A 13,647-nucleotide genomic window follows, 5' to 3' on the forward strand; every position below is an offset into this window, starting at 1 on the left:
TAGGGCAGCTAATTAAAAAGTTTCTAAATGTTGTGATTCATCAGCTGTTTCACATTTTGGGGAGGAGGGATTGAGGTGAAGTAACTACTTTCTGATAAACTGCCCTTCTCTGCCAGTCAATTAAGGCTTGACCATGTCATCCTGTCACTTAGGAAGCCTTTTATAGCACCATTATGCAAATCACCATTATGCAAATCTTCCACCTTGGCAACATGTTCCCTTCCTGGTTCTGTGCCTATTAACAGATACAGTAGGAATGAGGAGCCCAGAGGTTGGCAAAGTGGCAACAAAGTGATAGAGAGATAAAGGTTCAAGCCCAGGGGTGGGCAGCCTAAGGCCCGGGGGCCGAATGCGGCTCAATCACCTTCTCAAGCTGGCCTGCGGACGGTCCGGGAATCAGCATGTTTTTACATGAGTAGAATGTGTGCTATTATTTAAAATGCATCTCTGGGTTATTTGTGGGGCCTGCCTGGTGTTTCTACATGAGTAGAATGTGTGCTTTTGTTTAAAATGCATCTCTGGGTTATTTGTGGGGCCTGCCTGGTGTTTTTACATGAGTAGAATGTGCGCTTTTATTTAAAATGCATCTCTGGGTTATTTGTGGGGCATAGAAATTCGTTCATTCCCCCCCCCCCAAAAAAAAATATATATATAGTCTGGCCCGCCACATGGTCTGAGGGACGGTGGACTGGCCCATGGCTGAAAAAGGTTGTTGACCCCTGTTCAAGCCCATCTAGAGTTAGTCATAACCAAGTCTCAAAAGCAGTGAAAAAAGCTGTGATTGGCTTCAATATGACTAAGTCACTTACTTGTTTCAATGGGACTTTGTTTCAGTGGGATTTTTGCTGGATTGGAGAGGGGAGATTTCTGTGCCCAGAGGTGTACCTAGGGTCTCTTGCACCATTGACAGGGAGCTGTATCGCCAGACATATATGCATCAAATACTCTATAGCCTCCAGCGATCTACCTACCTACTGCCTACTACCTACCTACTGCCTGGTCAGCTCCTCGTTCTTGTCTGAACTCGCAACGTTATGCAGATAGCTGGTGACAGATTTCTGGTGTAATTTTTGGGCTCCCCCCTGGGCCTGCCCCCCACCTCTGTCTACGCCCATCATCACTTTTCGGGGACAACTCACAACCCAGTAAGAGTATCAGACGCATGCCCCTCATCCCTCATCCTTCTCCATGCAGAGAAAGTTGCAAATGAATATGAGATCTCATTGATCCCATAATGTATTAATGCCTTTCTCCATTTCAGGATGGTAGCAAGTTGTGAGGTCATTCATACAGTTCATTCCAGTTTGCTCATTACTTTCTCCACATGGGTAGGCATACATTTGTTTGGAATTTTGCAGGAGAAAACTGTCTGGAGGGATGTTTTAGACTAGATAATTGGTGGCTAGGGAATGGAGTTAAGCAGGCCCTCCCTCTTCTTCCTCCTTACTGTTGCTACACCCTTCTTCATCCTGGCATGCTGCAGCAACTCTGCCAGATGGAGGTCAGGTGAGTGGCACAGCCTGGTCATGCCATCTGCTGCTGCCCTTTTGTTGTTTAGTCATTTTGTCATGTCCAACTCTTCGTGACCCCATGGACCAGAGCACACCAGGCACTCCTGTCTTCCACTGCGTCCCGCAGTTTGGTCAAACTCATGCTGGTAGCTTCCAGACCACTGTCCAACCATCTCGTCCTCTGTCGTCCCCTTCTCCTTGTGCCCTCCATCTTTCCCAACATCAGGGTCTTTTCCAAGGAGTCTTCTCTTCTCATGAGGTGGCCAAAGTATTGGAGCCTCAGCTTCAGGATCTGTCCTTCCAGTGAGCACTCAGGGCTGATTTCCTTCAGAATGGAGAGGTTTGGTCTTCTTGCAGTCCATGGGACTCTCAAGAGTCTCCTCCAGCACCACAATTCAAAAGCATCAATTCTTTGGCGATCAGCCTTCTTTATGGTCCAGCTCTCACTTCCATATATCACTACTGGGAAAACCATATCTTTAACTATACAGACCTTCATATGGCATTTACTGAAACTGAAAAGTGGCAGGTTTTCCAAAGTGTCCCAAAAGCATGTTGTAAAACTGGAATACTAGGGTCACATAGCCGTCTCTTCTATTGCAGGACTTTGTGGTAGTGTCAGGCAGCAGATGAACCAACCCCCACGGCAGGACACCAAGAATGGACAAGACAAGGGAAAGTCCTTGCCATCTGTTTTTATCCAATATTCACAGAGAGAGAGGCTTGAGAATGTGGCCTCTCGGAATAATGGCGTTGCTCCGAGTAAATCTCCCCTCCCCTTCTCTCCCACTTCTTCATTCATTATCCCTTCTATGGTTAGAACTGAGGGCACTTTGCTTCTGAGCCCCTTGGTCTCCTATTTTTAAGGCTCGCCGGGCTCTGGGAGATGGTGGGTCTGGAATGCTTTCTAGTGATAACGTTTCAGCCAGCTGCTCCGGCTCTGCCTCCTTCTCCTATCCCATTACAATGGTACCTCGGGTTACATACGCTTCAGGTTACATACGCTTCAGGTTACAGACTCCGCTAACCCAGAAATAGTGCTTCAGGTTAAGAACTTTGCTTTAGGATGAGAACAGAAATCATGCTCTGGCAGCGCAGTGGCAGCAGGAGGCCCCATTAGCTAAAGTGGTGCTTCAGGTTAAGAACGGACCTCTGGAACGAATTAAGTACTTAACCCGAGGTACCACTGTATTTCCCAACTTTTCCTCTTATCTTCCTCTGAGCTGTGATCTCCCTCAAACCCCTGTTGCAATTCTGAACTGTCTTCTTCTTCTCTGGAAGGGTCAGGCTGGGAAGGTGGTCTCCACCATTCCTCCTCTGCCCATTCCTGGACAGGTAGCTTTTCATCAAGACAATTATAACAGTCCTCCAAAAATGCTTAATGTTTTCTTGCTTTCTGGGCATACAAGAAGTACTGAAGGAATTAAGGATGTAATAAGCTGCAATATAATAAAGGTAAAGGACCCCTGACCGTTAAGTCCAGTCGCGAACGACTCTGGGGTTGTGGCGCTCATCTCGCTTTACTGGCCGAGGGAGCCAGTGTTTGTCTAAAGACAGTTTTTCTGGGTCATGTGGCCAGCATGACCAAGCTGTTTCTGGCAAACCAGAGCAGCACATGGAAACACTGTTTACCTTCCTGCCAGAGCAGTACCTATTTATCTACTTGCATTTTGATGTGCTTTCAAACTAGGTTGGCAGGAACAGGGACTGAGCAACGGGAGCTCACCCCGCCGTGGGGATTTGAACCGCCGGCCTTCTGATCGGCAAGTCCTAGGCTCTGTGGTTTAACCCACAGCGCCACCCGCGTTCCAAGCTACAATATAATGTATAGCTAATTATTTTCATCCCTGATCCTTCAAGGACTTGGCCTTACAAACATAGGATGTGGCCTTTTACTGAGTGTGACCATTGGTCCTGCTTGCTCTACATGGACTTGGCAACGGGTCTCCGGAGGTTTCCTGGGATTTCCCTGCTAATACAGTTAGCTCTTTTGAGCACATGGTGAGAAGCAGTTCCAAATTTCCTTGAAAGATCCCAGCTATTTAGATCCTTCCTGTTCTGGTTTCTAGAAGAGGTTTTTTTTTGGGGGGGGGGGAGAAAATGCCTTGGTCACCCTGGTGGAAGATCTGTGCCAGGAGATAAACAGGACAATTGCTCCCTGTTGAGGGTATGCTGGGACTCAGCAAGGAAAAGCTTGCCTCTGTGCATTGTGCAGAGTGCAAAGGGCCCTTGAAGAGGCAGTGATAAGAAGAGAGCGAGACAGGATCAGCAAGGCACCTGCAGCTAAACGCTCAAACGCTCTCTCAAACCCAGCAATCAAAATATTCTGATAAACCCCTAATGAAAAAAGATGATAGTTGCTGTGTTTCACATCGCATTTGAGAAGCTCTGGAGCACTGTTCTTGTCAGCGGTGCTGAACTGTGAGGCATGAGCCTGTGAGCACTTGATCAAATGGTGCCTGCTGCTGCATGCTGTCTCTTGCAAGTTCCCTGGGAGGATTGCTTTTACGGAACTGACACAGCAAAGTCTTGAGTTCCAAAACGGAATTGCCCTCCTAACAGCTCTGAAGTGGGAACACTCGCCGCATCTAATGCCATGTGAAGAAAGTCCAACTCAGCTCTCTGGGAGGGAGCAGTGAAATCAAGAAGAATCAAGATGCACACGAGGAAAGGGGCTTCAGTTAACCCCTTCCTTGCACCTGTGTGGTCAGTTTGTTTCCTCAGTTCACCCCACCACACTGGCAACTTTTGTGTGTGCATATGTGTGTGTTAGCAAAGTACTGGCAAAATCCTCCCTTTCCCTTCAGATTGCACAGTGGCTTGGCAGCTGACTGGAATGATTTGCTTGCTCGAAGAATGTTGACTTTGGAATGGGAGTCCGAGGGACTGCAAACAGTGGGTATAGTTGTGATTATATTTGCGTCTCTGAAGCTGCTGCATTTGCTCGGACTGATTGATTTTACAGAAGGTAAAGTGGTCACTCTGGTTTGTGCTGTTTGTAGGTAGAGAGGGTCTGGTGTTCTAAAAGAGGCTGTGTAAGTACATTAGCTGTTTGGGGTGCAAAATCTGTAGATGCTATTTGCCAAATAACGTATCATTTATGAACTTGTGGTTTGTATATTATTATTATTATTATTATTATTATTATTATTATTATCCACTTTATAATCAGTGAAGTTTTAAAGTACTGCATTTTGCTGCCTTTAACATATGCATTCATTCATCAATCACAGCAACCTTTTAAACCCAGTTGAAAACTTCAGAACTGGAACTAACTTTCTCCACATTGGCTTATATAAATGAATCAGGTACTTTCCTGATTCCATGTTAATGATAAAATTCATTTCTTTCCTGAGCAAACGACTTCTAAAAACCACTTTGTATGCGTTCCACTACTTTATCATTTCAGCACAGCAGATATATAGGTTTAAGAATTACTCTGTGTAGATCAATATTTCAAGCTACGCCAAAGTCCTGGTTGCAATATGAGTTTTTGCAGTGGAAAATAATACAATTGCATGCATTTGTATTGACTTACATTTTCTGTTGGAAGAATTTCAGTGTATAGGGGCATTATATGTTTAAGGGGAACTTCTTAATGGATTCAGCAGAAAGCTTTTTAACCACTGGCAAATAATTAGGGTCTACTGTTTGTATTCGTAATTTGCAATATTTTCTTTTTGTTTAAATTTAGTCCTAAAATGAATATTGCACACAACTCTAATTTATTCATAGTTTAGATATGTGTAACCATTTTATATATGCTGCAGATTGCTTTGAGATGTGTCAAGAGAAGTGATTCCTAAATAAAAACAGCAGCAGCAACAATTTCTCTGTGTTGTGGGAAACCAAAACAATTTGATTTCCTGGTGATTAAAACTCTTTCCCAAGCAACCCCGGTTCATTTTATTAGAAGATGCAGAGGCTGTAACCATGCAACAAATGTCTAAAATCCGTGTTCTCTCTGATGTTTCCCTTTGTATAGTAGGGATTTTGCTTTGTTGTCAGTAGTAATGTGCATAATTAGTGCAAAAGTGACTCCAGAATACTTTGGGTTTTTTTAAAGCTTGTTACATATCTCAGTAGTTAATCTGAAAGTGGTGTGAATTTCTGACGGTGGCAAGAGCATGGTCCTGCTACTAAAGCCTATGCTTTATAGCCACCTTGAAAAAATACTTGTGATCCTGCTTAATTGTCTGGCAACATGGCAGGATTAATATCTCATGCCAGATAAGATCAATCAATATTATTTGTGGAGCAGGAATCAGGGGGCAGTCTGGGAGGGACATTATTTTTGGCAGCCCCTAGATTGTGGAATTCCTCCTAACAGAAGTGCATCTTCCATCATTGTTATATAGTTGTCATATGCCCAGTGACAGTACACACCCCTCCCTTCCCCCCCTTTGCCTACCTCCTCATCCGCCGCCACCGCTTCCTGCCCCAGGAGGCATTTTGGTGTGACCCGCCAAAGCGAGTCTACTACAAAGTGGTGTGGCTAGGACGACTGTTTTCTTGACATGCAAGCCGATCTGCTCCGCCACTTTGTGGTAGAGCAAAGAAGTCTGCTTCTACCACAAAATGGTGTGGCTAGAGTGTCTTGCAGGGATGCGGGTGGCGCTGTGGGTTAAACCACAGAGCCTAGGACTTGCAGATCAGAAGGTCGGTGGTTTGAATCCCCGTGACAGGGTGAGCTCCCGTTGCTCGGTCCCTGCTCCTGCCCACCTAGCAGTTCAAAAGCACGTCAAAGTGCAAGTAGATAAATAGGTACCGCTCCAGCGGGAAGGTAAACAGTGTTTCCGTGTGCTGCTCTGGTTCGCCAGAAGTGGCTTTGTCATGCTGGCCACATGACCTGGAAGCTGTACGCTGGCTCCCTCGGCCAATAAAGCGAGATGAGCACCGCAAACCCAGAGTCGGTCACGACTGGACCTAATGGTCAGGGGTCCCTTTACCTTTTACCTTTAGAGTGACTTGCTAGCTGCGGAAAGGAGGGGGGAAAGTTCGCTGATCTAGCCACGCAACTTTGTGGTAGAGGTAGACCCAACAAAACATATCCAGGGAAACAGCGGCAGTGGAGGAAGAGGTGAAAAGAGGTGATGGTACAGCGTACCATGGCGTAGCACCAAATACCATCTCAAAAAAGCTGTATATGCTGAAGATACACCTCTTTACCTTGGGCCTTGCACAACACACAAACACATATATTAAGACCCGCCTTCCTCTTGTGACTGTAATTTATTTTAAACTGTTTTTAATACTGTGTTTTAACATTGTTTAAACCTGCCTTAGGACTTTGTGGTGAGGGGCGGGTAAGAAATTGAATTAATAACAGCAGTAGCAGTAATAGCAGACTCCATGACCTCTGCAATATTTTTCATTCTATAGAATAAAATGGATAGTGGCTATAATCCATTGCCCCCTCTCCTCACCAATGTGCAAACAGTGGAAACCCAGTGAGTGACCAAAGAACAGGCATGAAATGGAAGAGCCTGGCATATTTCTCTCCCTGCTCTCCAGCCACATACAATCTGTTCAAGTAGGACTGGGCAACATCTGGTTTTCAATATCGTGATATATCACCTGCTAAACATCATGATATACTGATATATCACAATGTCTGAAATAAGGATGGAACTATGTGGAGGCATTGGTTGGTTTCACGTTCTTTTCTGCATCATGATTTTTGCATAGTACACACACACACACACACACACACACATCATGTTTCATGATATACCAATTAGTTTCCAGGCCTTAAACGGCTCAGGACTGCAATACCTCAAGGACCTCCTCTTCCCATATGAACCTACCCAGACCCTGAGATTCTCTTACAAGGCCCCCTTCGTGTGCCTCCTTCTCGAGAGGTGTGGAGGGTGGCAACACGAGAACGGGGCCTTCTCTGTAGTGGCTCCCCATCTGTGGAATGCTCTCCCCAGGGAAGTTTGCCTGGCGCCTTCATTATATACCTTTAGGCACCAGGCAAAAGCCTTCCTTTTAAACCATGCCTTTGTTTGACATGATTGACTGTGATGGCCTGGGAATCCGATTCAGAGGCTGAACCGGAGGAATCCCAGCCTGCACAGGAGTCCCCGCCTCCAGGACCAGCTGAACTGGGGCAGGGCCTTGATTCTGAAGTGCCTGCACCTGTGCCGGATCCTCAGGAGCAGGCACCAGGTGAGTCCACTCTGGCTCCGGAGGTGGTTGAGGACTCAGTGCCTACAGGTGAGTCTCCCCCTGGGCCCAGTAACCCTTCAGCCTCTCCTGAACTGCAGAGGCTCAGGGCAGAGAGGCGAAGGGAACTGGTTTCTCCCAGGAGGAGTGCTCGCCTTAAGGCCAGGAGAGGTGGGTCTCCTGGGGGCCGGGACCGCCCCTGGCCTCAGAGATGATAAAGGCCAGTCAGCCCGGTCCCAGGTTGCGGGAGCAACGTCATCGTTGAGTACCTGCTCTTGCCTGGACCCAGACCTGACCCTCCAGTGTTCCTGTCCCCGCCCGGCTTCCGGCTTCGGACCTCGCCCCACTCCTTGTGAACTGTTCCCAGGCTAGTGACCCAGGACCGGACTTTGACTACGCCAACGGTAACCTTCCCCCCGGGGCCAGCACATCGACATCCTGTACCCTTTTACATTGCGGCTCTTTTTGGGGTGTGGGGTGTTACTGGGTTATTGTTTTCACTTTGATTTTATATAATGTGACCTTTTATGTGAACCGCCCTGAGACCTCCGGGTATAGGGCGGTATATAAATTCTAATAAGAAGAATATATTGCCCAACCAAAAATTATGTAACCGATATAACAATATGGACTTCAAACTTGTTTTGAATGATATATTGCCTAGCCCTGCTGTTCAGCAGGAAATAAAGATAGATGCTCTCATGAAAATAGAAAAAAAATAGCCTGGAATTGGGCACAAAGCAACAATAAAATCTGGGCAGGCGGGAGTCCCTAATTCTGTGCATACATTTTATGATACGTCTGATGAATCAGGCTGTTTCATATGCTGGAGCTGAAACCACAACATAACTGGCCACAGCCAAGACCTTTGGTGTGCTAATGAGTGCTTAGCATACATTTCACCCCCTTTGAAGTCGGAAGGTGGGCCAATGGCTTTTGCTAAGTTAGCCTTCTGCCTCTCTGACCTCAGCTGTAGTGTGAATTGATTACAGAAAGTGTTGAGTGCAAGGGAGCGTGTTAACCCGTATTCCTGCTGGGGGAAAGTCAGCAATCCCAAATTGTGTTTATTGTACGGGAAAGATGGATGAGATGATAGCTGAGCACAGCATTCTAGCAGCGCAGTGAAGGGAATAAGAAGGAGAAAAGCAGGGAATTCTGGAGAAGTCCATAAAAAGGGTGGAAGAGTGTGCAAACATGCTATGGGCAATAATTTGGTTCACATTAGTTAATGTGTGGCTTGGTTTTTATTTTAGTTAACTCTTCACAGCAGCTTAGAAACAATTCTAATAAGAGTGCTTTGAATTGCTAGCAATTCTATTAAGAGTACAGTGGTACCTCGGGTTACAGACGCTTCAGGTTACAGACTCCGCTAACCCAGAAATAGTACCTCGGGTTAAGAACTTTGCTTCAGGATGAGAACACAAATCGTGCAGCGGCAGCGGCAGGCCCCATTAGCTAAAGTGGTACTTCAGGTTAAGAACAGTTTCTGGTTAAGAACGGACCTCCAGAACAAATTAAGTTCTTAACCTGAGGTACCACTGTAGTTTGGATTCCCTATAAGCATATTAAACCGTCCGATTCACTATGGACTCCAATTCCCGACACCTGGTTCATGAAATAATGTATCAGAAGGTATAGAAATACAAATGGTAGCTACTTTGCACAGCAATTTTTTACTCTCCCATGCATGCAAATATTATTATTTAATTTTTATACTGCTTAATTTATTAAAAATATCTTGAAGCAGTATACAGAAACTGAAGCCCCAACAGACAACTTAAACAAAATATTACAAAAATATGCAGCTACATATAAAAATGTTACGTTAATTCAAAGTTACACATGGACATATACATATATATGCATTTTCCTTCTGACACACCCTTCCTCTTAGCCTCCATATTCTGACCCAGGATCTTAGCTCAAGCACAAAATTCTCACAATGCGAAGACTTCCTGGAAACATCAGACATCACCCTAGTCTAACTCTAGACTTACTTTTTACGGGCAGGCCCAAGGTGAGTGGTACTTTCTCAGGCTGCCCACAACTGTGTCCTGTTCAGCTTATCTTTCCACACCCAGTTCCAGCAGGTTTGCTGAGTTTCCCAGGGGGTCCAAAGGATGGGAAGACGGTCCCCCTCCACTCACAGTTCTTTCTTCACCATTCCCTGCCTCCATTCCTACATCCATTTGCTGTCTGTGGGTCTTTCCACATTCACCTTTTATATTTAGTAAAGTTGCTTTTTTGTGTTTTAAAAAAAATCTTTTGGCATTATTCCACATGATATCATTTTGTTGTTTAGTCATTTAGTCGTGTCCGACTCTCCGTGACCCCATGGACCAGAGCACGCCAGGCACTTCTGTCTTCCACTCCTCCTGCAGTTTGGTCAAACTCATGCTGGTAGCTTTGAGAACACTGTCCAACCATCTCGTCCTCTGTCATCCCCTTCTCCTTGTGCTCTCCATCTTTCGCAACATCAGGGTCTTTTCCAGGGAGTCTTATCTTCTCATGAGGTGGCCAAAGTATTGGAGTCTCAGCTTCAGGATCTGTCCTTCCAGTGAGCACTCAGGGCTGAGTTCCTTAAGAATGGAGAGGTTTGATCTTCTTGCAGTCCATGGGACTCTCAAGAGTCTCTCAGGAGATCATTATTCAGCTGCTATTCCAGAATACTGTACTCATGAAACTGCTTCTTCTTCTACCACAAAAACAAAATCCAGCATTTGTGAAAATCCAAAATGGATCCTCAATATTTTCATTTGTGTGGAACATGTTTGAGCATCGTTCCACTTTCTGCAGAGGTTGTAGGACAGGCATTGCCCTATGGTTTTTAATTATGGTTTCTGTCAGACTTGACATTAGACTGAGAAACTTCTCAGTCACGCACACTGATATTGCCCATGACAGCAATTAGCAGTTTCAGATAAAAGTTAAGCACAATAACCAGGATCACCCCAGCTCAGACTGGCACAAATAGCACCTTCTATTCTCCTAGTCTCCCACAGGGTTAGACTTCTGGAATACCAAGTGATATACACACACGAAACATGCTCATAACTTTGTCATTTGTTGGTTAGAGCAACACAAGAATAGGATGGTATGTTAGGAGTATGCCTACAGTTACACCTGTGAAATTATTCTCAAACCAGATTGGCAACCAGCCATTGGTGCAAACAGCAGAAAAATAAGTATACTCATTCTCACAATTACATCTACAGTTGACCAAAGATACAGAAGATAAGCTCCAGATTTACACACACACAGACACACACACACACACACACAGTTGGCTCGAACAGCAACTATACCACTCTAATGATGAATTAATGGACACCCACAAACTTTGGGGGAGGTGGGGAAAACAATCTGATTCGGCATGTGCTAGATTCGCACTAGCTCGATGCAGGATCTCGCCATCCTGCAGAGGAGGAAACATGAGGTTTCTGCAAGTGGTAGAAGTACAGATAGATCTCTTGTTTTAGAAGCAAAGGCTCTGTATTATTTCTGGTATTTTTTATACAGTTTAGTCAGCAAAATTTATCCAGTAGTGGTTCCTTTGTTGAAATGTCTTTATTCTGTTTTCCTGTATATCATGCAAATAGAAATATGATGTAGGCAGTGTGGAAAAAACATTCAACATCAACTACCAATTAATTCTGTGCACTCAGCAAACAGCCAATGATTGGCACCACAGGTTCTAGCGTTATCATCCAAGGAGCAAATTCATGAAGTTTCCATGGGGAACAATTGTGAGGTAAATAGTGGAACATTTGGTTCCACTACCAATTGTTACGTATTCCAGAGCAAAGTGTGGTGACGTCAGTGGCATGTGGGACTTGGGCTTGGTTGGCCTGATTTTAGCCATGAACTCATCCTTGGGCTCAGCCCAAGCTCGTTCTAAGAGCTGTGAGGTAAAATAGGATAACACAGTGTATATCATCTGAACTCCATTAGGGGATGGGATGATAGAAAAATGAAATTTTTAATTGGAAGGATTTTTAATTAAAAGGATTAGTTGCCCCTGGCACCTCAGATGATTCTCGGGTTCTTCCAACAACCTTTCAAGTTGTCTGGAATTTGTCCTAAACTACTTCAATAGTATCAATAGTATTTTTTTTTAATAATGTTGATGTCTCAAAGCAACAGCTCATTAAAAGCAAACCTTTCTATAATAGAAAGTTACCAGGGGGTGAGAGTGTTTGACTGAAAACTATTCTTAGAAAAATATTACTGTATTGTACTGTATGTTTCTGTGGGAAAATGAGCCTACTGATAATTTCACAGCTTTTGCCCTATTAAAGTTAATTTTTAATAATAAAATAGGGCATAACTCTTTGCTAACTGTGGCAAAGAATGGATTTCAAGGTGAGAGAGAGTGGAAGGTATTAATTTGCTCTTTCCTTCAACTATATTGTTGATGAGACAACACTAGAATTTGCTTTCAAGTTTTCCAGATAGATTCATGCTGGTAATTCCCAGATGATACATCTGGAGGTTGATAGTACTCAATGTTGAGGACACTAACAGAGGAGTGAGGAAGATTTTTGCACCAAGGACCACACATTTTCCCACAGGGACACATTCCGGTAGTGAGAAGGACAGACTCTTAAACAACCACATACCCTTAAAATGCACACAGAGAGAGCTCTTTCCTATGGAAAGTGTCGCTTTTATTTAATTATGAATGCTTAGGAACGAAAGTTTCACTTTCCTTTTTTTTGTATATAATTTATTATTAGTTTTTTTAACATATCATTTTCAACAGTAATTAAACATACTTTTACATCTTATTCAAATTTTTGACTTCCAGCAATCCTGTCTGAAAAATTTCCAATCTAATATCTCAGTATGCATTTCTTATCTTCCCTATTACATTTCAAACTCATAACCAATATCTCTATCTTTTTCTACTTTGTAACACTTCGTATATTTCTCCTTACAAAACTTATTGTAGTCCTTGTAGTAATCTGTTGATTACAGTTGGCCTTCAAATAATTCATATACTTCTTCCAATCTTCTGTAAATCTCTGGTCCCAAAGGTTTCGAATCCTTCCTGTCATTTTGTCCAATTCTGCATAGTCTATTAATTTCGTCTGCCATTCTTCTTTCGTCAGAATTTCTTCTTGTTTCCATTCCTGGGCTAACAACACTCTTGTTGCAGTTGTTGCATATATAAACAATTTAACATCTTGCCTATTAATGTCCTGACCTATAATATCAAGTAAAAATGCTTCAGGTTTTTTAAAAAAATGTATATTTCAACATCTTTTTCATCTCATTATATATCATTTCCCAGAAGTTCTTTCCTTTTTTACATTCCACCACATATGATAAAATGTTCCTACTTTTTCTTTACATTTCCAACATTTTTTATTTGTCTTATACATTTTAGCTAATTTCACTGGTGTAATATACCATCTATACATCATTTTCATCATATTCTCTTTCAAAGCATTACAGGCTGTAAATTTTATCCTTTCATTCCACAACCTTTCCCATTCCTCAAGCTGTATATTATATCCAAAGTCTTTTGCCCAATGTATCATTACCGATTTCACTTCCTCATCTTTCAAATGCCATTCCAACAGTATTTTATACATTTTAGACATTGTTTTACATTCATTGTTTAATATTTCTATTTCAAATTTTATTTGTTATCATCAAATCCTTTTTCCTTTGAGTCCGCCTTTATATATTTCATTGACTTGGCGATAGGGCAACCAATCATTTACATATTCTTTAACCTCTTCATATGGTTTCATTTTCCATTTATTTCCTTCCTCCCCCCCCCCCAAACAATTTCTCGTAGGTAACCCAATTTTTACTCATATTTACCTTTTTCACACTCATAGCTTTTAGTGGAGATAACCAAGTTTCACTTTCCATTCCTTCCAAACACTTTTTTTTTCCTTACAAAGTTTGTCTCCAACACCTCTCATCTGACGTACCTGTGCAAAAGATAACAAGAACT

At 43.3% G+C, this 13,647-nt stretch overlaps 1 protein-coding gene across 12 annotated transcripts in view; it reads left to right on the forward strand.

Annotated features, from left to right (window-relative positions):
* KCNIP4 (potassium voltage-gated channel interacting protein 4) overlaps window positions 1-13,647 on the forward strand; it is a 408,026-nt gene that overhangs the window by 289,132 nt on the left and 105,247 nt on the right. Inside the window, exon 1 of one of the 12 annotated variants that reach the window (XM_081924615.1) lies at window positions 3,958-4,217. The exons of 9 other annotated variants lie outside the window; for them this stretch is intronic. Coding sequence is in view for 2 of the 3 variants with exons in the window: in XM_081924614.1 (XP_081780740.1) it covers window positions 4,272-4,479 (208 nt within the window). In the remaining variant the exon portion in view is untranslated. Of the gene's footprint in view, window positions 1-3,957; window positions 4,218-4,250; window positions 4,480-13,647 lie in introns of those variants that run through there. 2 more of the 12 variants (XM_081924614.1, XM_081924622.1) reach the window with 2 other exon arrangements.

The sequence above is a fragment of the Podarcis melisellensis genome (assembly GCF_964234715.1).
Source record: "Podarcis melisellensis genome assembly, chromosome: 9".
Taxonomy (NCBI): Eukaryota; Metazoa; Chordata; class Lepidosauria; order Squamata; family Lacertidae; genus Podarcis; species Podarcis melisellensis.